The sequence below is a fragment of the Phaseolus vulgaris genome, chromosome 3, assembly GCF_000499845.2.
Source record: "Phaseolus vulgaris cultivar G19833 chromosome 3, P. vulgaris v2.0, whole genome shotgun sequence".
In the NCBI taxonomy this organism is placed as follows: Eukaryota; Viridiplantae; Streptophyta; class Magnoliopsida; order Fabales; family Fabaceae; genus Phaseolus; species Phaseolus vulgaris.
In genome coordinates this window covers 8,858,321-8,883,218 of record NC_023757.2, presented here as the reverse complement: position 1 = coordinate 8,883,218, position 24,898 = coordinate 8,858,321, and the positions used below count along the sequence as shown (strand labels likewise).

Sequence of the window (24,898 nt, the reverse complement as noted above, 5' to 3'; positions counted from 1 at the left end):
GTTCGATACATAAAATAATGTTTGATTTGATTAAAGAAACAATTACAGACTATGCACATGGGTGACAACGAGTCAAACAACAAACATAGATGTGGACTAAGTTGGGCTTTTTTGTTTCTTCTTTTACACGTGCTTATGACACTAGATAGACTGTTTCTTCCTACACTTCCGTATGTTCTTCATAAATTTTTGTATTTTCAAAAATATCCCTGTAAAATATTTCATTGGAAGTTTATTTTTAAATTTGTCATTAGCTTCTGGATTATATAATTCGGAAGTCTTTTTTCATATGCATGATTAATTTTCAGATTACATAATCTGAAAATCTTTTTTAGCTTTCGGATTATGTAATCCAAAAGTCTTTTTTCAAATACGTGTTCGGATTACATAATCCATAAGCTATTTTATGGGAATGACACAAGAAGAATAAAAATGTATTTTCATGTTTTGTATGGAAGTGGCATAAGAACATATGGAGGTGCAGGAAGAAACAATTCAGTAAATACAGAGAATACATAGATAAAAGCAATAGATCTTAATAATAAGAGTATAATTTTGTACACAAAAATGTGTAAATACAACATGTCTTTGCCGATGAAGTGAAAATAATTATTGTTTGATTTGGTTATAATAGGTTTTGGGTTAGGTGAAATGGCAAGAGTGAAAATAGAGGAAAGGAAGAAGTTGTTCTACAAAGGCGGTGGTCTAAGTCACCATATGTGATATGTGATATAGCAATTATAATCTTCAAAGAATCAGATTATGGAAATGTTTTTCTTCATGTCAGCTGCTAATGCCACCATTAGCAAATTAGGGTTAGCCTCTCTTATTTTGAAATTGCTCATAATGCTAACTTTCTCTTTTAGGTATTCAGCCTTCATAGGTAAAAAAATAAATTAGCATCTACAGAAGCATGACTATAAAAGAATGAGATATGAAAAGAGGATAGAAGAGGAAGGGAAAAAGACTCTATGACACCCTAAATAGTAGAACACTCTCATTTGACACTTCTAAAATTAATATAATAATATTTTATATTAAATATAAACTAAATATAATTAAAATATTAATTTAATGAATTGTTAAGCGTGTGTTTTTACAATAGGAAAACCTAAAAGATCAAGAAAAGATAAAATGTACATGTGATTTCAATTGACCACCAACTCTCCCTTTTCCCAAGCAATAAAAAAAATATGATTGTTTGAATTAAGGTAAATAGAGTAAAAAGTGTAAGAAAAATTTATGAAAATTTAATAGTGATATGATACGTGTGATTGAAATAGTATTTTTTAAAATGAAAAATGTAAGATCCTTGTATTTAAAAATTGTTGAAACAAAAATTTGATTAATTTATTTGTAGATTATAATTATTTATGATTAAAAAAATTAGTTTTAGTAATTAAAATGTTAATTCTGATAATTAAAATATTATTTTCAATACTGTCTTATAGCTAACTTTAGAAAAAATATAATTTATATAAAATATTTTGAATATAAATTATGTAAAAATCGATTATCTTTAAAATAGAGACAACAACAATGTTATCTGATCGGCTTCACTCATCATTTTCATGCTTCGAGTTGATACCATCTACTTTAGTTCTTCGGCTAGTTTTTCTCGATCCCACGGTGGGCGCCAATTGTTCCTGTTAGGGAGATGAGACCTAGAGCTGGCTTCGTCTTCTTCCCTTCCATCAGTTGGTCAGTCCACACTTCGACTTACTCATTTAGTCTTTCTACTGCTCCTTTAGGTCTCGGTTGCTTGGTCTCCTAGAGAATGCGGAATGGGGGTACCTGTAGAAGACACTCCGACACTCAAGTCAGCAGAAGACGTTCGGTACTCGGATATATATAATAATTAATAATATATCTTTTTCTTAAAATATATGTCATTTATATTATTTTAACAAACTTACTTAGGACCTTGCTTCAAGCTGTAGTAGATAATTTAATTTTACTCACCTTAACTGAACGGTAATAAACCGACAGTGTCAATTCGTGCAGCTAGATGTGAACACATCGGTCGGCCATCATATGGGCAAGGAGTGGGATTGGCCGTTCTATACCAGTATAGGTAATTATACCTATAAATTACGTCTCATATCTATCATAAATAAGTATATTATAATATAATATTATTTTTAATCATCAATAATTTTCATAAAAAATAATTTAAAATAAAAGGAAAATACTCCAGCGTGAATTTAGAAGCTTCAACCGAGAATTCAAGTATTCGCCATAGTACAACGTGTGCAGTTCTGGAACGCCACTGCAGCATTGCGGAATATGAAGTTGACGGTTCTGTAAACGTCGCATTCGTGTCCTAGTTTCCGATGACGTTGCAGCGGTATACCACTGTGTGCTCTTCTCCAACACGGAATGATGAAACCTCAACCACTAGCAGCGATGGCAGTATGGAACATCACATTTGTTTTTGTTAAAACCGTCCTCTTTAGTAATTCAAATTTAATTAATTTTTAAGTTTCTGTTTTAAATTTTTAAATGCATCTTATTTTTATTTTATTTTACATTATATATTTATACTGACTCATTGAATTTGTGTGATAATAAATTATTTTCTTTCTTCTCTAATTCTCTTATTTTCTCAACTTTACGTTTTAACCATAAATCTTTCGGTTTTCTAAATCCCCTCCTTTAAATTCTCCTCTTCGTGATCATTTTTAAACTTTCGCTATATTAGTTGTTCTTGACTGAGTCGTGCACTGTTCATTTTACCCGGACACGTTATCAGATTAGAGGGTGTGTAGTCACTTTTAAAAAATTTAATTTTGTTATAATTATTTTATTTTAGATTTATTTACTTGGTTATAGTTATTGATATATTTTTTAATAATAAAAGTGTAAAAATAATAAAATTTAATCAAATTTTAATAATAATAAAAAGTTTAATGTTTAACAAAATAAAGTAAATATCAATAATACTTCAATGATGTATAAATAAATTAATGTAAATAAATTTTTATATAAAAAATTGATTATTATCCATTTTAATTCCAATAGCACAATATTACTCTTTAAAAGTGTAAAAAATAAAGAAAGGCATCGCCCGCCCTGCCTGTGGTCCGCTAGTAACTCATCGGACTGACGAGTTTGGCGGGACATACCAATATGAATTGGCGGTTCAAAAAGTTAACCCACCCGACCTAATTGTTGGCAGTCCGTTTTGCCATACCTAACCATGCAATCTCGACAATCAAATCAAGAGAACAAGCTAATGAATCCTCTTATCGACGCATGCTCTATGAAGCATAGACACGGGACACTCACAAAAATATACAATTAAATTGAAAATTAGTTAAGGGATACTGCTATTTATATATATAAATAAAGGTTAAATATATTTTTGTCTATGTACACGAAATTAGTTTTTGTCATTAGTCCAAACTTTAAACCTCATGAGTACTTATAATAAGAAAACTATTGGAATGAGTTCTTACCAATGTTTTAAATTATAAAGTATAAGGATTTGGACTCTTGGGTAGAGAAAATATTAAAACAATAGGATGAATATGTAGAAGAACAATTATGGTAATAAAGATAATATTGAATAAGATATCTAGTACCTGAAGAATGAGTGGTAGCATGTTTTGAGAAAAATAAAATAATGTGATAATCCTTCAAACATCTTAACTTTTTGATTAGGATGATAAGAAACTCTAATTGATTAAGGTTGTACATGGTGATTTTTATATTTTGGGTAACTATTATTTGAGTGGGATGAATTATTATAATTTAGTATTATTACTAGATGATGAAATAGGTTCAGAAATAGAAAGGACAATATCTCTAATTGTAGGGATAATAATGTCATTATCACAAAAAAGTAGGAAATGTAGGCATAATTTTAGATGGATAACTTTATCTAAAATGTAATTAGTTCTATTCTTATGAAATGGAAAACAAGTTAAGGAAAAGTGATATTACGTTACACAAAAATATTTTTTTTATCCATATAAAAAATAGTAAAACATTTTACTCCATCTTTATAACCAAGAAAAAACTCAGTTTCTTGCTTTATGACTTAACTTTGTCTTTTTAACATTATTAGTCATGGCAAAATCTGAGCAACCAAAATCTTTATACGAGAAAGATCTAGGATAACATTGTAAATCATTTGATATGATGATTTATTATGTAAAAAAAGAGTAAGGGTTCTATTTATTAAAAGTACAAAATGCTTGACAACATATGACCATAGACAAAGAGGCAATTGAGATTGAAAAATGAATGCACAAATGATATTCAAAATATATTGATGCTTTCTCTCAATGATACCATTTTGTTGTGGTGTTTCCGCAAAACTAATTTGATAAACTATCTATGTTCTATTAAAAAAAAAATTAGTCATTAGGAACTCATGGCCATTATCACTTATCAACACTTTCAAATGAGCACTAAACTTATTTTCAATCATATTAATAAATGTTTCCAAATGTTTATGTGTTTCAGCTTTAATTTTCATTAAATATATCCATGTATATCTAGTAAAATCATATATAAGTGTTATGAAATATTTGTATCCTTCAATAGAAATATGATTCCATGGACTTCATATGTCTAGATGTAGTAAATTTGAGAAGTGATTTAATTTAGTAGAACTAGAAGAAAAAGCTAACCTCTTTTGTTTTTTCATAATGACATATATCACAAGGTTCAATAGAACTATTTGAAACATCTAAATAATATGAAGACAAAGTTTTCAACTTATCATAACAAGTGTCATATTCTAAAATACCAAAGTTTTGCATTATTAGTATCTATACAAGTTTTATTAATATTGTTAACCTTGTTATGAATAGAAGAAACTTTACAAGTTTTAATTCAATCATCCCATTTTTGTTCTTTTTTTTACGAATGATGGATACTTGAAGTACTTAATTGATTAAGATTGTGTAATCTCTCAGTTGTATTAATCACTCTCCGTGGTTGCATTTGAACAATGAAATAGATGAAAGAGTGAAAAGTGTTAAGCAATTATGATTTGTGGTCAATTTTGGAACAGAAATAAAAAAGGATGTGCCTATAAAACATCAATTAGAGTGAGAGAATGAAAAAACTAAACCTACCCATTTGATTAACACTTAATTGATTTTTGTTAAACAAAGAAACCAATATAGGAGAAATATTATGAATAGAGTAGAAAAGATTTTCATTATAACATATTCACATCCACAATATGGTTATCTTTGCAAAAAAAAAAAATATATACAAATTTGTAAACTATTGCCTCTTCCTCTAAAACCAAGACTTCTTTCTTCCTCTTCCATTTCTTCCTTCGAAGCTTTATTAATAATTCAAAAAGTTATGTTGAGTAGTCATAACATTCACTAGCATCTTGTTGTTGTCATTGTTATTGGTAAGAAGTGTGTTCCAAACTCTCATTCTCATTGAGCAATAAGAGAAAACACATGTGTGATTAATGACGTTGAATCCATCAACATAATTTGGGATCGCACTTTACTATTATGTTCATTGATCGTGTAAGAATCTTGTAACATAACTTGTGGTTTGATAGGTTCTAGCACAAGTAACAATGCACAATTACAAGGATTTATGTAAGAACATTAAGGAAATGGTTTAAACATCTCTAATTCCACTCCAAAAGTCTTTAGTCTTATGAAATATTCCAATACAATCATATTTCATTGCTTCAATCCATAAATCTATTCTTGCAAAGTTGCAATGCAAAAATTTGTTACAAACATCATTCAATACATCAACCACTAGATCCATCCAGAGAACATATTTAATAATAGGAATTGTCATTGCACTACAAAGCCAAGAAACCACCATTTGATTACTACAATGTCATGTTTCGTACATATTATCTCCATTAGGTGGATAAGGAAGACTTTCATCAATAAATTGCAGTTTACTCTTCAATCTAAGTGATTTGCATAGATCTTGCTCACTCGTGATAACTTTTCTCTGTTAACAGAAGTAATAAGGATTTGATGAATTTGTAAGGTGATTTAGGTTTTTATTTGTAATCATTGATGAATGTTAGAGATCCCACATCGACTAGAGATGAGGACATTTCATTGTATATAAGTTGGTGTAAACCTCAACCTCATGAGCCGATTTTATGGGGTTGAGTTAGGCTTAAAGTTCACTTCTTAATATGGTATAAGAGTCATTTTGATCCTGTCCTAGCGAGTGTTTGTTGGGCATATCGTGTCACCCGCTATAGGACCATTATCAGACCACCCATAATATGAAAAGAGAAAAAGAAATCCAAGAGAGGAAAAGTGAGTTGAGAGAAAATGAATCTCATCACTAAAAATAATAAAATCTCATTCTTGAATATGTTGCTACAAAAATATATTAAAAAAAGAAAAAAAAATAGTTACAACTAAACAAACTAATCAAAAAAAGTCAACTAAAAAAATTTGTTTCAAAATCACTTAAGATAAGTGGGATTTTCGACCTTATTGTCTAACAAGTGTAGAGATATATTTATAAACCTAAAAACACTTAATATACATCCTTATTTAAAGGTAAAGAGTCTTGCCTAACAAAGTAAAACAAAATAGTATTCTCGATTTAAGAATGATCAAGACTTTATACCCGTCCCAAATCAATAATTCTCCATGTCTTACTATCTTGAAGATTGCATTTTTTTTAATACCAAAACTCGAACATATCCAACCTCCTCTACTCAGCCAATAGCCTATGAACGAGACTTGTTATCTCTGACGACCAATAGTAAACTAATGATTTTAACTGGTGCAAAATTTAAAAAGGTACTTCGAATATAAATATGGAAATATTATTAACCTGACAACGGTCCATACAGCTCAAGTAAAAATACAAACTTATTAAGAACTAGCTTTAGATATAATATATGGTACGGAAAAAGAAGACCATTTAAATTTTTCTTGATTTACTTTATTCTATGTTTATACAGTTTAAATTATTCCTTAAATTTTTTATATATCACATGTATTAAATCTATAAAGCCAATTTTGGTAATCCGCAGGTTTAAATCTTGAACTTGCAGAAGCTGGCACGGGCATGTTTGAAACGCCATATTGCACGGGGATGAATAAAGTTGAGGTAGGTGGCTTTAGAAGATATGGATGATAGAAGTCTACATTTGTGGTCTGGTCTGGACAACATACAGTTTTCCATCCTTGATGACACCTTCAATGTCCTGAGGAGAGCCATACAACCCTTCAATTTCATTTCCTGCACGGGCAATGCTTGACAAGATTGTCCGGCGAAAACTACCATCAAGCATCAGTTGGTCTGATGAGTAATCAAGCACCACCTTCTCCTCTTCATCCATTGGCACACTGTTCAGAAAGGAAATTCAGTAAACTGATGTGAGAAAGCATGAAATGGAATTGGAAAATAATTAATTCAGAGTTCACAGGACAAATGTAATCTCCCAAATATCAATGCACGTAATCCTAAGGGTTGGCATTATTTATGAAAACAGAAAGGCCCCGAAAATGAGATACATTTATCAGTTTAGCCAATTACACATATCATTTGCTACGCCAGGCAAGCTATGCAAAACTAGATAAATTCCATGTTCAATTCAAAATGACTTGTATATCTTGGATATAATTCTTGCCGCAATTTCATATTGATTACAAGGGGGAAACAGTTAAAATGATTGGCATCGCATTAAGATAATAAAACATGCGGATACAATTCAATGCCATCATTTTATTAGTCATGACCCTGTTTCATAGAAGAAATTAAAAAGGTAAATAAACTAAGTTATTCTAAAAGTTCAATTTTTTTAATCAGGAAAAAGATTAATTTTCCCTTATGTCCAAGCTAAATTTAATAGACAAGGAAGGTTAATCATTTTACTTTCTTATAGAAGTTAATCCAAACGAAGTTTATGTAGAAGATGATCATCGATGAAGAGTTGTCAAAGTTTACCTGTCATAAAGACCTGCACCCGCATAACCTTCTAGATCTTCACCATTAGAATCAGATCGAAAAATAATTGACTGTCTTATAAACAGGCCGACAGGTTTGCTAGGATAACCCAAGACCTAAGGAAGCCCAAAAAAGTTAGCAAAATTCAAAGATCATATGTCCATTAATGATGTTCTTATATTTGACATAGTCTACGAAAGAATGATAACTAGGGCATTAACCATACGAAATACTACAAAAAAAAACGATATTGAAGAAGTACCTGAGGAGAGTTCAAATCACTCTTTTTGCAGATAAAACTCAAAGCACGACCAGGATAAGCTCCAACCAGTGTTTCTCCAAGTCCCTTTACCACCTATATCGAAAGAGTACCGCAGTTATAATAGCTTCTTTCCCTTAAATGAGCAGAAGAATAGGGGGAAACATAACATCATTACACATACCTCAGCATATATTTCTGACGAATCCCCAGAGGACGGATTAGTTGTGTGGATGACAAAAGCATAATCAGCATTTACCACTTCCTGAACAAGGACAGCCATGGAAAGATATTCGTGGTCGAGTTTCACTTTTCTTGTGCTGAAGTATGCCCTTTCATTCCACTTGGAGCCCCACACCTTTTGTGAATCAAACAAATAAATAATCTTGATTCATGACCACTAAAATAGTATTATACACAGGTATGATGAAGGTTTTTTCACTAAAATTCGAGATAAGTTAGATACATAACATGGATATTTTGGAAAATATTTATTTTGACTGTCTATTGCTAACATGTCCAGGTGCAACAACTTCAGAGATTTTAGAAAAATAGAGGAACGAGGAAAATCAGTGGACAGTAGATTGTGAATAAAATTGCAAGAGAAAAGGAAATCAAAGATACAAACTTACATGAACTTAAACTTCAAGTTTTTAACCCATACAATACAATGCATCATATTAAGAATTTCTATATCTTAAATATCCAGGAGCCAATAAATTCATGATTGAGAAAAAAAAATCATGAAAAATAACGTTAAATGGTTAAGGGGAAAAGCATAAAACATATGATTTCCAGAAGGCATCATTTGAAGAGTATGTGATATGAGATGAAGAAAAAATAACTTAAATATTGGCCTCCAATAACATCTCCTGAAAAATATTTCAAATTCATTTTGACCATAGTGAAAATGGCAGTGGGCAGTGACCAAATACACAAGAAAAAAAAATCCCTCGCATATCGAACCTAGTTCATGCAAACAAGAAGAGAAGTCTTAACCTTTTTTATAGCCTTCCAAGCTTGTTCCCATCGCTGTTCACCTTCATCACCCGGCCAAGGCATTCCAGAACTCTTCATTTTACTTTTCAACTCCTCAACCTGAATATAGTTAATGTATAAATCAAATCACGCCACTAGTTTCTATATTCAGAGTAGTGTCTCTTTTAATACTAAACGCAACAATAAGACTAAAGATAAATAAATGTTTATTGTATCATGTTAAAGTTAAGCCGCACTAAAAGAAACATACCAACTGGGGTGGTGCATTCAATTGTAAAACTGTTTCGCGAATCTCTTTGAGAACACTGAAGTCCCCCTCAATTAGCTTCTTTTTCAAAATATTGACCCTCTCAGCCACTGCCTGTTAGTTAATATGCAGTCCAATATTTTATTAGACTACAGGAAAGACTTGAATAAAGTAAATGAAAAATGAGATAAGCCATAGATGTCAACCATGCAGTTAAACAATCTTTGAGATTAATCCTATGGACTACTATGCTTTAGTATAAAACTTTTTTTTAATAAAAGCTTTCATGTTAGGTATCACTATGCAACTTAACATCTCAGTTATGCTGAGACCTCAAGTAACAACAATCATTTGTCATCACATGAAAAAAAAAATATTATTCTTTAGTATAAGACTTTGCTCTGCCATAACCTCGACTTTACTCCAAGGTTATAAACAACCACTAACTGCAGCATGAAGCGGGGAAAATCCATTTTTTAAAGGGTAGAGCACTTGAAATGTATTAAGAAAAGTTCAGTTACCATAAATTGAAATGAAAAATGAATTTAGCACCTTAAAGTTCACATTCAAATATATGCACCTACTAAGATTTAGGAGTTACTAATTTTTTTGTATACAAATTGACAACTGCCATGGATCAAATACAATAGGTTTAGCAATTTAAAAAGCCAGAATCAGAAGCAATGCGTGTGTATTCCAAAACCCAATTCAGATTATTAAAAAATCCCACTAATTGATATACATGGAAAAGCCACGATACCCACAAAATACGAGCTGCACAGGTCATTAAGCAACATGAAAACATATGGGCAAAAAGATAATATATAGAACCTGATTTGATTTATCAGAAAGAACATGTTCAAAAACTCCAAATGGTATGGCAACTGAGGTGGGAATTCCAATCCAAGAAGCTACTTTCCCCTTTAAATAAGTGATATTACGAGATTTAGCTCCAACCTGGGAACATAACCTTAAGCAAGTTATTCTGAAGGAAATATGTATTAGAAAAATGCATATGTATACTGACACATGTGGTGCATTTTGAAACCTAACCATTTCACCAGTGAATTCTTCGGATGAGACAGCATATCTACCACTAAACTTCTTTCTCACCAGAGATATGGGTGACACTGAACCAACATCTTTCAGGTGACTTGATTTGTCATCAATAAACTCTCCCTCCTCGACCTGACTGTAAGAAATGCCACAAAATAAAGTAAAATCGTATAAGAAAGGAAATAAAACACAGCAATTCAGGTTGAGCATTAGGAGGTGAGGTGAATATTTTAACACAGGCATTTAAACATCTTTAGGACTTTAATCTAAAGCAGAAACAATGTTACCTATAAACTACATCGGCAGATGTAGGCTTTAAGCGCAAAAGCTTTCCTCTACTTTCTTGGAGGTTAGCAAGAATATTGGGATCAAAGCATGTAGCAAAACACACCTGGAAAACTCAAAACTTCAGTATTTGACAGCCATTGTATATCAAAATCTTCTCAGCAATAAATATCTTATTATAAGGATGGTAAATACAACAATAACCTTATCCCACTTGATGAAATCAACTACATGCTCACAACTCGTTGTGCTTGTTTAAAAAAACAAAAGATAAATATAACTATTTTTTATTTTATGTCTTCGATTAATAGACATTGCACTCTGTAACAGGTTAGCTGATGAACCATGTCAAGTTTTTTAATCAAATCTTCAAAATTGGTCAAGTCTAAATTTGCACTTCATATCAATTCTGGTAGAAACCTAAGCCACAAGAGAAAAGATGGGTAAAATGACTGAAATAAGAAAGGATTAGTGAACTCTCTTTCACTACCCAGATGCTAAGACTTCATATAGAAGGAATTCTCTGCCCAAGACTATAGCCAAAAATTGCTAACAACATTCAGACTCTCCCATTCTATCCCTCCTCAATTGATCTAATAACTGGGTCTCACAATGTGAATATCCTCATTAGCCTAGTAAGGAGTAACTGACTCCCTATAACGCGAATACAAATTCCAGAACTTTCCCAATCAGCAAGTTCTCCTGGTCTTTCACATTTTGACCTTTTATGTATACACCTTCCAAATCCTGGGCCTTTGATCCAACTGTACTTGAATTTCCCAGAAAACCCTTTTGTTTACATTATCAACTCTAACAATATCACCGAATTTCAATGATTGGATGCTGAGTTTAATGATAATCAAATTTTGAATCAGCTGAGAAGGAAGGGAAATTTTTTTCAATATAAATACTGTTGTTGGAGTATGTTAATTTACTGAGGGAGCATACACTAAAATGTCATCATAGTTAAAGAGTGACTTCAATGCTATTTGACTATGGATACACTGATCTAGTGTCAAATTAAACATGAAACACAGGTCCATGATTTAATAATAGGAGCCTTAAATATAAGCAAAATAGTCTGCCTATCCAAAGCATGATGATACCTTGCTATTTCTTGCTCGAACAGAAACATGAGATAGGACATCAGGCATATCTGGTGTCAGGACTGCAACAGTACCATCTGGAATTTCTTCCTCTCCTTTTACACTCTTGGCTATCAAAATTGTAGGTCGCTCGTATGATTTGTTTTGAACAGAAAGCAACTCATCTACAACCTCAACATATCCAACAGTTTCGACTGGGCTAATAACTTGCCAGCTGTTTGAGACAATTATAATTGGATTAGAAGGTTATAATTATCCAAACAGAATGATGATGTATGGTCTAGCATGTTGACTATATTATATTGAAGATGAAATCATGAACAAGCATGATCAATTCAACCTTCCAAGATTAGCGGTCTTTCGGAGCACAGGATCCAGTCGATTTAGAAGAGTAGATAAAGAGGCAGCAGATCCAGCACGGATAATTTCTTCAGTAAATATTTCCACCTGCATCAGGAGATTTTCAAGAGACAAACAAAGGGAAAAAGAAAGATAGAAAACAAAACAAACCAAAAAATACATACGGCCCATTGGTCCACACCAAGCAGTGATCCAAGGTATTCTGCCGATGGTTGCAGAATTTCCTGGTATAATTGAGCCTTGTTTGTGAGTGCAAGGCGGGTTCTGTCAAGAACTGATTTAGCATACAATGCCCAATGAGTATCATTACTCTTGCACTTGGTTAAGGCAAGATCCCATCCCTTCAAAAGAAAACAAAGAAATATTAATGGATATTTTCCTTTGTCTAAATAAATAGAGCAAGAACATCTAAAGACCCAAGACACTATTTAGCATCAATAAACTGGAACAGCATCTGTGGTTTTCTTGTATTGTTATGAGACTTTATACTCAGATTTAAGAAGCTTAATTTAACACAAAACAAACTCAATCCTCAAATTAATGGGGAATGAGTATTTAAAAACTAATGTTGTTGAAAGAACTTCCCACATGGTTTGACCACATTACTGTAAATTATAATCCATAAGAACAGTGGAATTGACCAAGATAAAAATTAATAATAATTGGACAATTAACAACTGCAAGAGCATGTTTGGGAAAGATTAATTTTAAATATTTCAGTTCTTTTTGGGATAAAAACGTATTTGCAATTTCAACTGTATGCTATTTAAGGATAACAGCTGACATTTGTAAAAAAATCCAAAGAAAAACTGATTTTATGAATATGATAAATTGTCACATGATTATTTTCCAACAATGTTTTTCCATTTCAGCTTCATAGACATATTTTATTCTCATATCAACATGAAATAAATTATCTTAAAACCAGTTCTAAGTCAACTTACACAAATAAAAATTATTTTGATTATTATAAATTATACATATAATTGATTTTTGAATTAATTTAATTTTCTCAGTTATTGCAAAACATCCTAAATAACGAGGTCATGAGATGAATTTGCATTTTTATACTAATAACTGCTACTTTTCCGCTGCAATTAAATTCAATTTGCATTTAAAACAACATTTTAAAGCAGTGCACAACCCAAGTCTTTGTTGTTAGTGAAAACATTTTCAGATGATATACCACATGTACCGGCTTTAAAGCCTGGGTCTGTATTTTGAAATAACCCAGCTAGTGAGTACGAAACAAAAATGGACAAATCGCTATACCTTCAAACAGTAGATAAGATCTTCATTGTCATCCGATGAAAGTGAAAGATTTTCAAGAACCAAGCAAATGAAGTACATTATTTTCTGCAAAAGTCCATAAAGAAGTGTAACAGAATTTGATTTAAAATAATATGTATCAACATAAAATTCAGTAAGCAGCATTTTAAAACAATTAGACCCCCAAAACGGGGAAGGGAATTACCTCAGGTGCAGCATTGTTTAATTCCTCGTAACCCCTTTCCACTGCTGTTCTAACGGTAGAATCAAGAGCAACATCCAAAAATAAAAGATCTTTCAGACGACTTTGGGATTTACCGAGTGATGGGTGGAGTTCTTCACGAGCCTCAAGCAATCCCTATTGAAAAGAAACAAACATATATTAATAGGAATGGTGCTTTGTATTTCACTTCACATCAAATCAATATCAAATTCACATTCTTCATTAATTACGCATTCTCACTTTTTCCTTTTCTCATACACAGATTATATAATTTCATTATAAAAAAAAGATTATTGATTATATTAAGGTAGCATATACCTCAAGAAGTGGTTCAACATTCTTATCTTCAACGTGCTCCATGACAAACTCAAGTAATCCCTGTTTGTGGTAGATCAAATAAATATTTGTTATATTTCAGAAGACATAACAGCATCACAAACTGATTTATGAAGAATTAATAAACATTACTTGAAAACCAGCAGGCAAACCCGGCACTGGATTTATCTGCACCCCTACCATGAAGCCCTGACCCTGAGGAACAATTAAGTGTAAATTAATTGCATGAAAATCTTGAGATACAAAAAAAAAGACAATGCCCTGGGAGACCAAGATCTTATCTGTCTTGTTACCTCGGATTTATAGCCCATACAATTTGAAATAGCAGATTCAAGATCAGCTCCTGAATGAACTGCCTGCATATGATGTAATCAAACCAAAATCATCATACGACAAATATAATCCACAAGGTAAGCCCAATATGTCAAGGGTACTATATACTATGGTGGGAAACACAGGAATGGACAATTTTCTAAGACCGTCAAAGAGGTAACTAAAGGTGGAACAAATCTTCAAATCAGTAGCAGTAGTATGTTTAATACAGAATGAGAGGTAGAAGCCCAATGAACCTTGCCCTCCCACTTGCAGCTTATCATTGGCAACAACAAACAAACCATATCCCAAAAAAAATTGAACATCAATTCATTTACTTATTCTATCTACAAAGAGATAGCAACTTTTATACCATGATCATTCCCAATTTATATGCGCACCCATATTAGCACAACAACAAGAATTATAACAAAAAAAATCTGAATAGAAGCCAAGAGAATTTTCAACTAATGTGCATTCACTAGCTGAGAAAAAAGTAACACATAATTAAGAGCGCATATATAAATACAACCTTCAAAGTCCTCATGTAGTTTCCCAGATCTCGCAGAAGACCTTCCTTCTGATCTCTCCTAAAATTTGGTTCAGAATGAATGGCTCGATCATAGCTCAGAAGCCGTTCTTTTGTTATTCCATTGTCATTCAATGTTTTCCAGTAAACGCCAGTATCAAAGTCATTTTTTATATAATCAATTAGTGCCTGGAGAGAAATCAAACAATAAAGATAAGGAAGACAAGGCAAACCATAAGGAATTACAAAGAGAACAACAACAACTACATTACCTGACAGATCACAACATCATCAGGGCTAGTATTATTGTGTAACTTCTGGTGCCATTCCTCCATCATTCCACCTTTGCAATCATTATTTCTCTGCAATAGAAATTTTGCGTAAGATTAATGCATATGCAGACAGGAGGGAAATAGGGAGAGCAAATAAAAATCAAATATACCTGAATAACAAGGATTTCATCCCGAATCCTTTGTCCGACATCTCCTTCACCTCCACGACCAACAGTAGACAAGATCATCCTCACAATTTCTCTATACTGTGGATAACTTGCATAAACATCCTGGAGCAAGTCTGTAAGCCTATCCTGTGCTTTACTTATCTCACTAATCCAATCAGTAACCAATACTTACTATCAGAAGACGACCAAGCATATAAACAGGAAAAACATAATCATAAACTATATAGCAAATGAATTAGACTGTTTACTAAAGAAAGACAATAAACTGGCCAAATCTAATGCAGAAAGTTAATATTGTTATTCATAGTCTTTGTTTTCCATAAGGGTTAATATTATTCATTATAGAGAGAAGTGCATAAATCAAGTAATGATAAACATTTCATAAGGAAGCCTACCGTGGTTTCACATTGTAATTTTTGTTCCATATGAGCTGCCTTGTAGCCATGAATCTCATCCACACCAAAATCCCCGCAAGACCCAGTCGACCAGCACTTTTGGCTTCATCAATCAAGTTCGATGCAATGTTAAATCTGAAGGGGAAAAAAGGATGAGTGACCGGCTCAGAACCAATGTAACAAACTAACATCCTAATAAATATTTTGCATTTGTTCAGTCAAATGCATCATGGTTTGTTTTGAAAAAGGGAAATTAAAAAAGGAAGATTGCTAGCTTTACACACACTATTCAACACATCCATATTATTAAGTGAAATTTATGTTTGTTTCGCTATTTAGTGGAACCTACATGAATTTAACCTACTAGTAGTATATTGAGAAGAGTGTGCCAGAAAGAATGTTGTTAAAACTTCTCTAAGTAAAAAGTTATTGTCTTCTAGTGTCAATAAGCAATGATATACATAAATCAACCCCAAAAAAGACTAAGCCTTTGACAGGGAACTTAAAACTATGAACAGACAACAAATGAAAACAAACGAAAAAAATTCAATCAGAGAAAAACAGAAAGGGGAGAAAATCTAGTTCTGTTCAAATCAAAATCCAGTAAAGAAACATAGGTGCTTCCTTTGTTTTGTAAATGCCTGATCATTTCTTTTCATGTATTTCATTAATATTGAGAAGAATTATCTTAGAGTTGTTCTGAAGTTAAAAGAAGGGGGAAAACAAAGGTAAGATAGTAGGTAAGCTTATATTTAGCAGAATATACAGACGTCCTAGTTTTGTTTACAAAAGAGGCGTGTGATATCCCAAGCCCAAGTGAGTATATCGATGAACATCCATTAAGTGGTCAGGGAATAAAGGTGCCAATAAGTATAAGTAGAAATTACAAAATAAACCCCGAACAAGCAAAATTTAAATATTAGTCCAAGAAATGTTAAAAAGTAATCGTCAGGACAATTTATCATCCTACAATTAATAACTTTTTCTACGTATTTATGACACCACAAAAAAATCATTTAGGGACTAGACTGTCAATCATTCACCACTACTTCCATGTAACAAACCGGTAACGCAGTCTCTTCTGACTCTATACCTTTGATATTGGCTAACTGATATTTTACAACACACATCAAAAGTTGATGACATTAATTTGGAGCTGCACTCTGAAATTGAAATCTATGATACTAATTTTTTAGAAAATAACCCCCATTCAAAAGCCTTAGGTGAAAGTAGTGATAAGATGAACCAAATATATAGTCTTTTCACTTACAAAATATATAAATAAATTCCAAACACTGTCAGAAAATTACCTACTTATCCATTAAAATCTCATTGCATATAAATGGTATCAAATTAATAATTATATAACCAAAAATGCTACAAATGTCTTAGTCATACATATCTTACACCTATACTGTCATATAAATCAACCTAAAGTACCCTGTGAGGAATTCAAGTGTGGAGTCAGGAATCCCACATTAAGCGGAGAGGAGTGAGGTGAGCAATATATAAGGAGAAAGACCTACAAACCTAATGCCTTAAAGTTTTGAGTTGGTGGTGGTGTCAGGTTTCTTATATATGGGTTGGCTCATGGCTTGAGACTCATCGGATCCACATCTCCATGTTTCGTACCGACTAAGGCACTGAGGGAAGTTCTTTGAAGAAAACTATTGCTTCAATGTGGGTAAAACTTGAGTCATTGTATATGACTAAATCTTTGGCACACAGACTATATGAGGCAAAAGTTGTATGACCAAGTCAAGAACAATGATGGAGTAGCTACTGAATTTCAACAAGATTCTAAAAAACCTAGAGAACATTGAGGTGAAACTTGAGGATGAGGATAAAGCTTTACTTGTTAACACCTTGCCTAAGACGTATGAACATTTTAAAGATGTTTTGTCGTTCGAGAAGGAGCAGACCATTACTCTTGAGGAGGTGCAAACCTCAATAAGGGCTAAGGAGTTTCAAAAGTTTCAAGAGTCTAAGGGAGAGGATAATGGGTTGAGTTTGGACATGTTGAAGTCGAAAGGAAAGAAAGAAAAGGAGTTTAAGGGAAAGAAGTCAAAGCTATAATTGTCAGACAATCTGGCAGATGTTAAGTGCTACAACTGTCACAAGAAAGGTCCCTTCAAGTCGAGTTGTCCACAGAAAAAGAGAAATGAGAAAGGCAAGAAATCTCATTTCAAGAAGGAATTTGTTGATGTTGTAGCGTCTAATAGCTACGAGTCTGCAAGGATGTTAGCAACGTTTGTATTTGATACACAAAGGAGCAAGGTTATGGACTCAAGATGCACTTATCAAATGTGTCCAGTGAAAGTGTTCTTTAAGATCTTGGAACTTAACAAAGGTGGAGTAGTCCTTCTTGGGAAGGATAAAACTTGTAAGTTACAAGGCATTAGATCTATCAGATTAAAGATGTTTGATAATTAGGAGATCTTGTTACAAGAAATGAGGTATGTTACAGAGCTCGAGAAATCTTGTCAATTAGTATGTGTAATCAAATTGGTTTAACAATCAAGATTAAATAAGGTGTGATAAAGATTCTAAGGGGGGTGTCTACAGTTGCTAAAGGGGGAGAAAAAGAATGGCGTGTACATATTAGACAGTTCAACAATGATCATGCATGTGTCTATGGCTAGTTAGACAATGAAGGATTAGGAGAAGTTGTGGCATCTGAGATTGGAAAACATCAGTGGGAAAAAGGTTTGGTAGAGCTGGAGAAGCAGAACCTGTTAAGAGATGATAGGATGGAAGGGCTGAAGTTTTGTGATTATTGTGTACTAGGAAAGTCTCATATATTGAAGTTTGAGACTAGTAAACATGTGTCCAGTAGACCCTTTAAGTATGCTCATGCATACTTGTGGTATTCAACAAGAGAACAGACTGATGCTAGAGGGTCTTATTTCCTCACTATTCAAGGAGGATGCTAGAGGGTCTTATTTCCTCACTATTCAAGGAGGGTGTAGATCTATATCTTGAAAAATAAGACTAATACTTTTAAGATGATTAAGGAGTGGTACACCATGGTAAGTAATCAGCAGGGGACCAAACTTAAAACTACTCAAGACAGACAACGAATTGGAATTTGTTTCAGGGGAATTTAATGACTTTTGCAAGGTAGAAGGTGTAAAGAGGCATAAGACAGTTGTAGGTACAACAAAGCAGAATGGGTTGGCTAAGAGGATGAACCAAGGATGAGATGTATACTGCTAGGAGCTAGATTGCCTATGGTCTTTTGAGGAGGAGTTGAAAACATTGAGTACATGATAAACAAGAGTCTATAGTCAACTTTAAATTGCAAAACTCCTATGGAAGTATGGAGTGGAAAGCCAACAGATTATGAGAATTTACGGGTGTTTCACACCATGGCATTTGTACATGTCAAGAAGGACAAACTTGAAAAAGGGCTGAGAGGTGTATCTTTATTGGATACATAGAAGGTGTGGAAGGATATGTCACTTAATACCTTAAGGTTTTGGGTTGGAGATGGTGTCAAGTCTGTTATATAGGGGTTAACTCATGGCTCGAGACTCATTGGATCCACATCTCCCAAGTTAGATACTGAGTCTCTTCGATATGTCCACTTGAGGAACCTAACTACCCAGTCAATCGCATCCAATCCAATCAAAATAAAGTTATCTCACTTAAACCACATGTTCTTCTACCTTTCATCATTTGAAAGATGTCTAGCACTTCCAACATAGCAATTCTATAATATTAATATGGTTCACAATATAACACATCTAAGATTAATCCTTCATGGATATAAAAAAATAACATAAAATGTATAAATAGTATTTTCAAGAAGCCAACACTCAAATAAACCTTTGATATTACATGCTCTAACACAAAAAAATAGTATATCACATTGGTAGCTGGTGACAAGAAGCTCAAATTGCCGTTAAGAATACAACTAGAGGTGGAGGACCCTTAGTCAGTCTATAAGTCACATGCTTTGCCATAATAGTACTAGCAAATAAGCTTTTCCCAAGATCCCATACAAAACCCTGTTTCTAGTTTCAAATGACAGATAACAATAATTCAATATAGTAAAAGTTTTTAAGGGGTTACTGACCGATGCATGAAGGACTTTTGTGCCTCACTTTCCTGTTCTGCTATTTTATCCAGCAAGAACTTGGCTGTACCTTTGCTATCACCAAAATCCTTTTAATTGAAAAAAAATATATATATTGTTGATCATGATAATATGGTTGTGACATAGGCCAATATAACTGTAGAAAGAGCAAATACAAACACAATTTCAGGAAGTGTAACCTTTCGTATCTGCTTTTTCCCAGCAAATTCAATATAAAAATTTGATCCATTGTTCTTTATCCATTTTCCTTCGGATAAAATGACAAACGGTATTCCTTTAAAAGTATCATCATCAACCTCTATATCCAAGGACTGGACCTGAAAAGTAAATGGATGTTATTAAAGTTTTAGATTCAAATCCCAAAGGTCTAAAGACTGAAAATACTTCGGATTGATATTGTAGACACCTCAAAAGAAGGATGAGACAAAGAACCAGCTTTGAAAGGTGTTTCAGCAGCCTCATTCATAGTAACAGATCCAGGGGGCAGAGAATTTCCAGGTGGTAACTAAGATTGCCAATGAGTTTTATGTAAATAAATTGCCTTAAAAAATATGATGAAACAGACAGCAATTTTAACAGCCAGGTGAACCTTAATCTGGTATATAGTATACACACTCACCAACCACTCTTCAGATGTTCTAGATAAGGCCCAGTGAAGTGTAAGAGGTTTTTTCGAGTTTGTAGCCAGGTGAACCTTAATCTTACCAGCATCCTTGGTAACGAGTACCTTAAAGATATAAAGACTATCAAAATTGGATGGCCAATAAAAGACCCACTAGCACAAAACATCAATTTGACAAAATTATCTCACCAAAAGATCATTATCATCAAGCTTGTATATTGTCTTGTTCAAAACAGGACCGCTTTCATTTTCTTCCCTCTCCTTGGCATAATGTTCAATTACTGTCAAGGACTTTGGAACATCTATAAATTGTTCAACTATATTTTCATCAACAATTCTGTTGATAATCTGCCTCAAATCTCGGTTTTTCCTCTGTATTCTTTCAGCACGGAAGTATGTTTTTGTTTTCAACTGCTTGGCAACTTTAGTTTGTACTTCTCCTTTGATAATCTTCTTCCGTATCTCATCCAAAGAAGCACCCTTCTCAAGCTCCGCTGACAACTCTTTTCTTGCTTCCTCAAATTCCATCTGACAATTAAGCAGCGAGTGCCAAAAAGTTCTGTTAGATAAAATGAATTATAATTTTTACTGTCTAGGTAATTAATATTCAACAGAAAAGTAGAAAATAGAGAGGATGTCACGAAGTTACAAGTTGTTGTTCCTGAGAGTAGTTAGGCTTCCCAGCTTTTTCCCAACGAATATAAGATTGAATCTGTACAAGTTCATCAGGGATAGTCTTTGTTTCAGAAACAGAAGGCTCCTTTACTTCAGCAGCTTTAGTATTCTTAGTTAACCTTGCACGAAGATCTTGAACAGAAGTACCCCTAGATACTTCCTCCAGTAGTTCCTGCCGAGCTGCTTCATATTCCACCTAACATAGTTGAGGAGGAAATTATATACTAATCATGTATGTGAAGGAAAAATGTAGTCCTGTCGAGAGCAGTAAAATATAACAGGCTAATGTTGAATTCTAGCAACAGTAGAAGGCTGTCATAAAATCCATTTTCCATATAATGTTAGATAATCTACAAATGGGCTATACAGAACAAATTGCGACCATAAACTTACAAACCAAAAGGAAGGATTCATAATTATCATTCATTTTATGAAAACACAGGAATCAAATTTGCATAGAAGATCTAACTCCCAGAGCCTATTGTACAAGGGACTTTTGCTTTTAACTTTCCCCCATATAACCCCACTTTATGGCAGAATAACCACCACTAACAAAATGGTCATTATGTCCTATGTCCTAACAACTGGCTAATCATTACAAAACCAAATGATCAATTTAATAAACAATATTTTAACACAGTAATTAATCTTTTTAGAGTGGTTAACATGTTATAATAGAGCATGGATATCCAAATAATAATAAAACATCTTGTAAGCAAAAGTGTTCTTCTTCCAAGAGACACTATATAGTGTTGTGAGGTGCCTATACAACAGGCACAAGAAAATAATCTTAGTTATATATCATGTTAGAGAAGAGATGATGCTTTTGGAAGTTTATTCTCAATCACAAGTGAAAGCATACTCTTTGTTCTGAATAATATTTCATGGAAGCTAAAGACAAAAACCAGAGAGTGTGTCATAGTAACCCAATGTGATAGAATCAACTTAAATGAGGATTAGGAGTGGGAATATCAATAAACCCGGACAATACATGAGCATAGAATTAATAGGAGATAGCAAAGACTAATCTTTTTCAGAGATTGTTATGGCAAGCATAATCAAGAACGTTTACCACGGATACATTCAGAAGAATATTCTTCAAAGGAAAAGAAGACAATTAATATAACAAAATTGGAGCAAAACAAACTAAACGGAGAACTAGGGAATTATAAAAAGAATCAGCTGAAAGGAACAAAGTGGGCAGCAAACTTCAAAAATTTGCAGCTAAATGCAGACACTAAAGACCATTTCATTACTGACCTTCTCTTGCTCTGGAGTGTACATCTGCTTACCCTTTCGTTCCCACCTAAGATATGCTTGAATCTGAACAAGGTCTTCAGGAACTGAAACTTCTTGAGATAGCTTATTTTTTACTGGTAACTTAATGTGAAAGTTCTCACCGTTATTTTTAAACCTACGTTTAGAAAAAAAGCAAAAATAACTATGTTTAGGTTTACCATGAAACTATTATTCTACAAAGGCGATAAAAAAACAGGATTATGAAACGCACCACTTATTTTTAGCCTCATCAAGTATGAGGAACTCAATGGATTGTGCTGCAGGATCGTGAATTTCTATTCTAAGGAAGGATTCCGAGTCAGCCTAATAAGAGAAAAGCAAGAGAAAATTAGTCAAACGATATGCAAATCTATATTTAAATATGTCTAGTTCACATTCCGAGAAAACTTCATTTTTATTTTGCAGTTAATGTTGAAAACTTACTTTCATGAAAGGAGTTCTAAGAGCTTTGTTCTTGTAAACTTTAGTTCCTTCTGGGCGACGAGAAGGAAGTACCCACTTCCTGAAAATAAAATAAATAAACGGGGGGAAATAAATCTCCTTCAAATTACAGGAAATCTTAATGACTATTATTAACTCACCCAAACACACCCAAACACACCCAAACACAAGTAGATATCAAAATAACTTAACAAAACTAGTACAGAACATCATACCCTGGCTGATCACACACAACTCCCCAATGTAAAAGCAGAGAGCCACTACTATATGAAACTTTAATATCTACTTGTGTTGCAGCTCCTGGTTGTGCAGAACTAACACTAACCTGCTCCATTGAATACCACCATCATTAACTAATAATACTTTACTAAAATCTCACGTTTATCATTCATAAACACAATTCAATATTATGGGCCACCTGAATACCTGCAACTCAATATTTCCACCAAGGATGAACCTCCCAGAAAGCTGCTCGATGGCCAAAAATGTAGTCAACAAAACACTCAAATTCCAGTTAATACAAACAGACAAGAAAAGGAACACATTGAATATTATTGATTAAATTTTATATGCTCACAAACACGCGTAATGTTAATTTGTACCCAAATTAACCATTACATATACAAGCTACTGTGTCATGTCATGTCATCATGTATAAGAATTCAATCCAATGCATCAAGAAAATTAACGCAATTTCTCAACGTTCTGCTTTCAGCATTTCCATTAAAGTTACTGTTTATTTATAATTACAGTTTTTACAAGCTGCATTCAAGGTTACATACCAGACCTCCAGTAATTTTTTTCTCAGCAGCATTAAATAATTTAAATAATAATAATAATAAAAAGAAGAGACTTCAGGAGTTACTCTTCCCTATAAACCTGTACGTTTTCTTAATTTAACATTTAACCGCTAATTTAACAAAATGAATCCTTTATATTTTTTGTTTTTAATATAATTTCATTCCTAAAAAATGAAAAGCGTAAAGTGTAAGAACTATTTTAGAATAATTTGTTCTCCCTTCAATAATTAATAATAATAATAATAATAATAATATAATTATAATAATATAATTATAGTAATAATAATAATAATAAATAAATGATGATGATGATGATATTATAATAATGATCGGATTGAAACGACGTGATAATGTTATGGTGATTGGAGCAGACCTCGGAAGCCGGATTAGTGGTTAACACAGCGCGTGGAATAGCGTCGACATGGCGGTGCTTCCCCATGGCTAGTTTGCATTTCCTCACACACAGCCTGTTCCCGCGAAAACTTGTACGAAGCCCGAGATTCTTCTTTCCTTTGTTCACACTCACCGCAAAGGAACTTACCTTACTTTGATGCTCCGCAACCGTTTGCGTTTGACAAAGCACCGTTTGGTGGAAGATACTTTGGCTCATCTTCCCGGATCCACTCCTTATTATTCCTCTACACAAATCCAAGGAAAACATTAACATGCGTCAATCGCAAACCACGAGACTTGCTGAAATCCACAATGAGCAAAAGTTGCGATGCCAAACGACGAATAAATAGGACCGAGAGAAGAGCCAAATTGAAAGAAAACGGAGAAAGAAAAGAAACCTTCGTCTTCTTCAATCGGTGGAAGGTGAAAGTGGTGAGGCTCAGGCTCGAGAAGAGTGTGAGATTGGAATCACGTAAAATTAGAAAATCTTCATTGTGATGAGAGAGATAGAGAGAGCTTGGAAGCGTGTGTATGGTATCGGTTGGTTCACTTGGAACGTTGAGAGAGGTAATATCAAGGGGGGTGGACACGTGACAAGGTGATATTGGAGGGGGTTGGGGCTAGAGAAGTTGTCACGTGCTTCATCGCATGATGGCACAGTCTCTAGTCTCTGTGAGACAAACCCGTGGGGCCCGTGGGACCCGTGGGACCCGTGAGAGCCGATACTTTCTCTTTATGATATTCATAACCTTTTCCTTTCTTATTTGCCTCTGCTTTTGGATTTAATGTCAATAATACCATGATTCTCCCCAATGA

At 33.3% G+C, this 24,898-nt stretch overlaps 1 protein-coding gene across 2 annotated transcripts; it reads right to left on the bottom strand.

Annotated features, from left to right (window-relative positions):
* Nucleotides 1–6,768: 6,768 nt before the first annotated feature.
* LOC137806570 (alpha-glucan water dikinase, chloroplastic) lies at nt 6,769–24,657 on the bottom strand. 2 transcript variants are annotated; one of them, XM_068606769.1, is made up of 34 exons: nt 24,481–24,657; nt 24,063–24,327; nt 23,316–23,357; nt 23,105–23,214; nt 22,872–22,950; nt 22,660–22,751; nt 22,410–22,563; nt 21,124–21,345; nt 20,664–21,002; nt 20,472–20,579; nt 20,259–20,357; nt 20,032–20,169; nt 19,832–19,920; nt 15,754–15,888; nt 15,341–15,503; nt 15,171–15,260; nt 14,902–15,087; nt 14,351–14,413; nt 14,190–14,252; nt 14,040–14,099; nt 13,704–13,856; nt 13,502–13,585; nt 12,394–12,570; nt 12,210–12,316; nt 11,870–12,083; nt 10,766–10,869; nt 10,476–10,614; nt 10,254–10,379; nt 9,426–9,536; nt 9,176–9,274; nt 8,361–8,534; nt 8,180–8,272; nt 7,918–8,033; nt 6,769–7,316 (listed from the first exon to the last, which is right to left on the bottom strand). In XM_068606769.1, the coding sequence occupies exons 2-34, from the start codon at nt 24,297–24,299 to the stop codon at nt 7,112–7,114; spliced, it is 4,371 nt and encodes a 1,456-aa protein (XP_068462870.1). In that variant the 5' UTR covers nt 24,300–24,327; nt 24,481–24,657; the 3' UTR covers nt 6,769–7,111. The 2 variants fall into 2 exon arrangements, with proteins under 2 accessions (XP_068462870.1, XP_068462871.1); XM_068606770.1 differs by lacking the exon at nt 24,481–24,657 and having other exon boundaries at nt 24,063–24,463.
* Between the last annotated feature and the right edge of the window lie 241 nt (nt 24,658–24,898).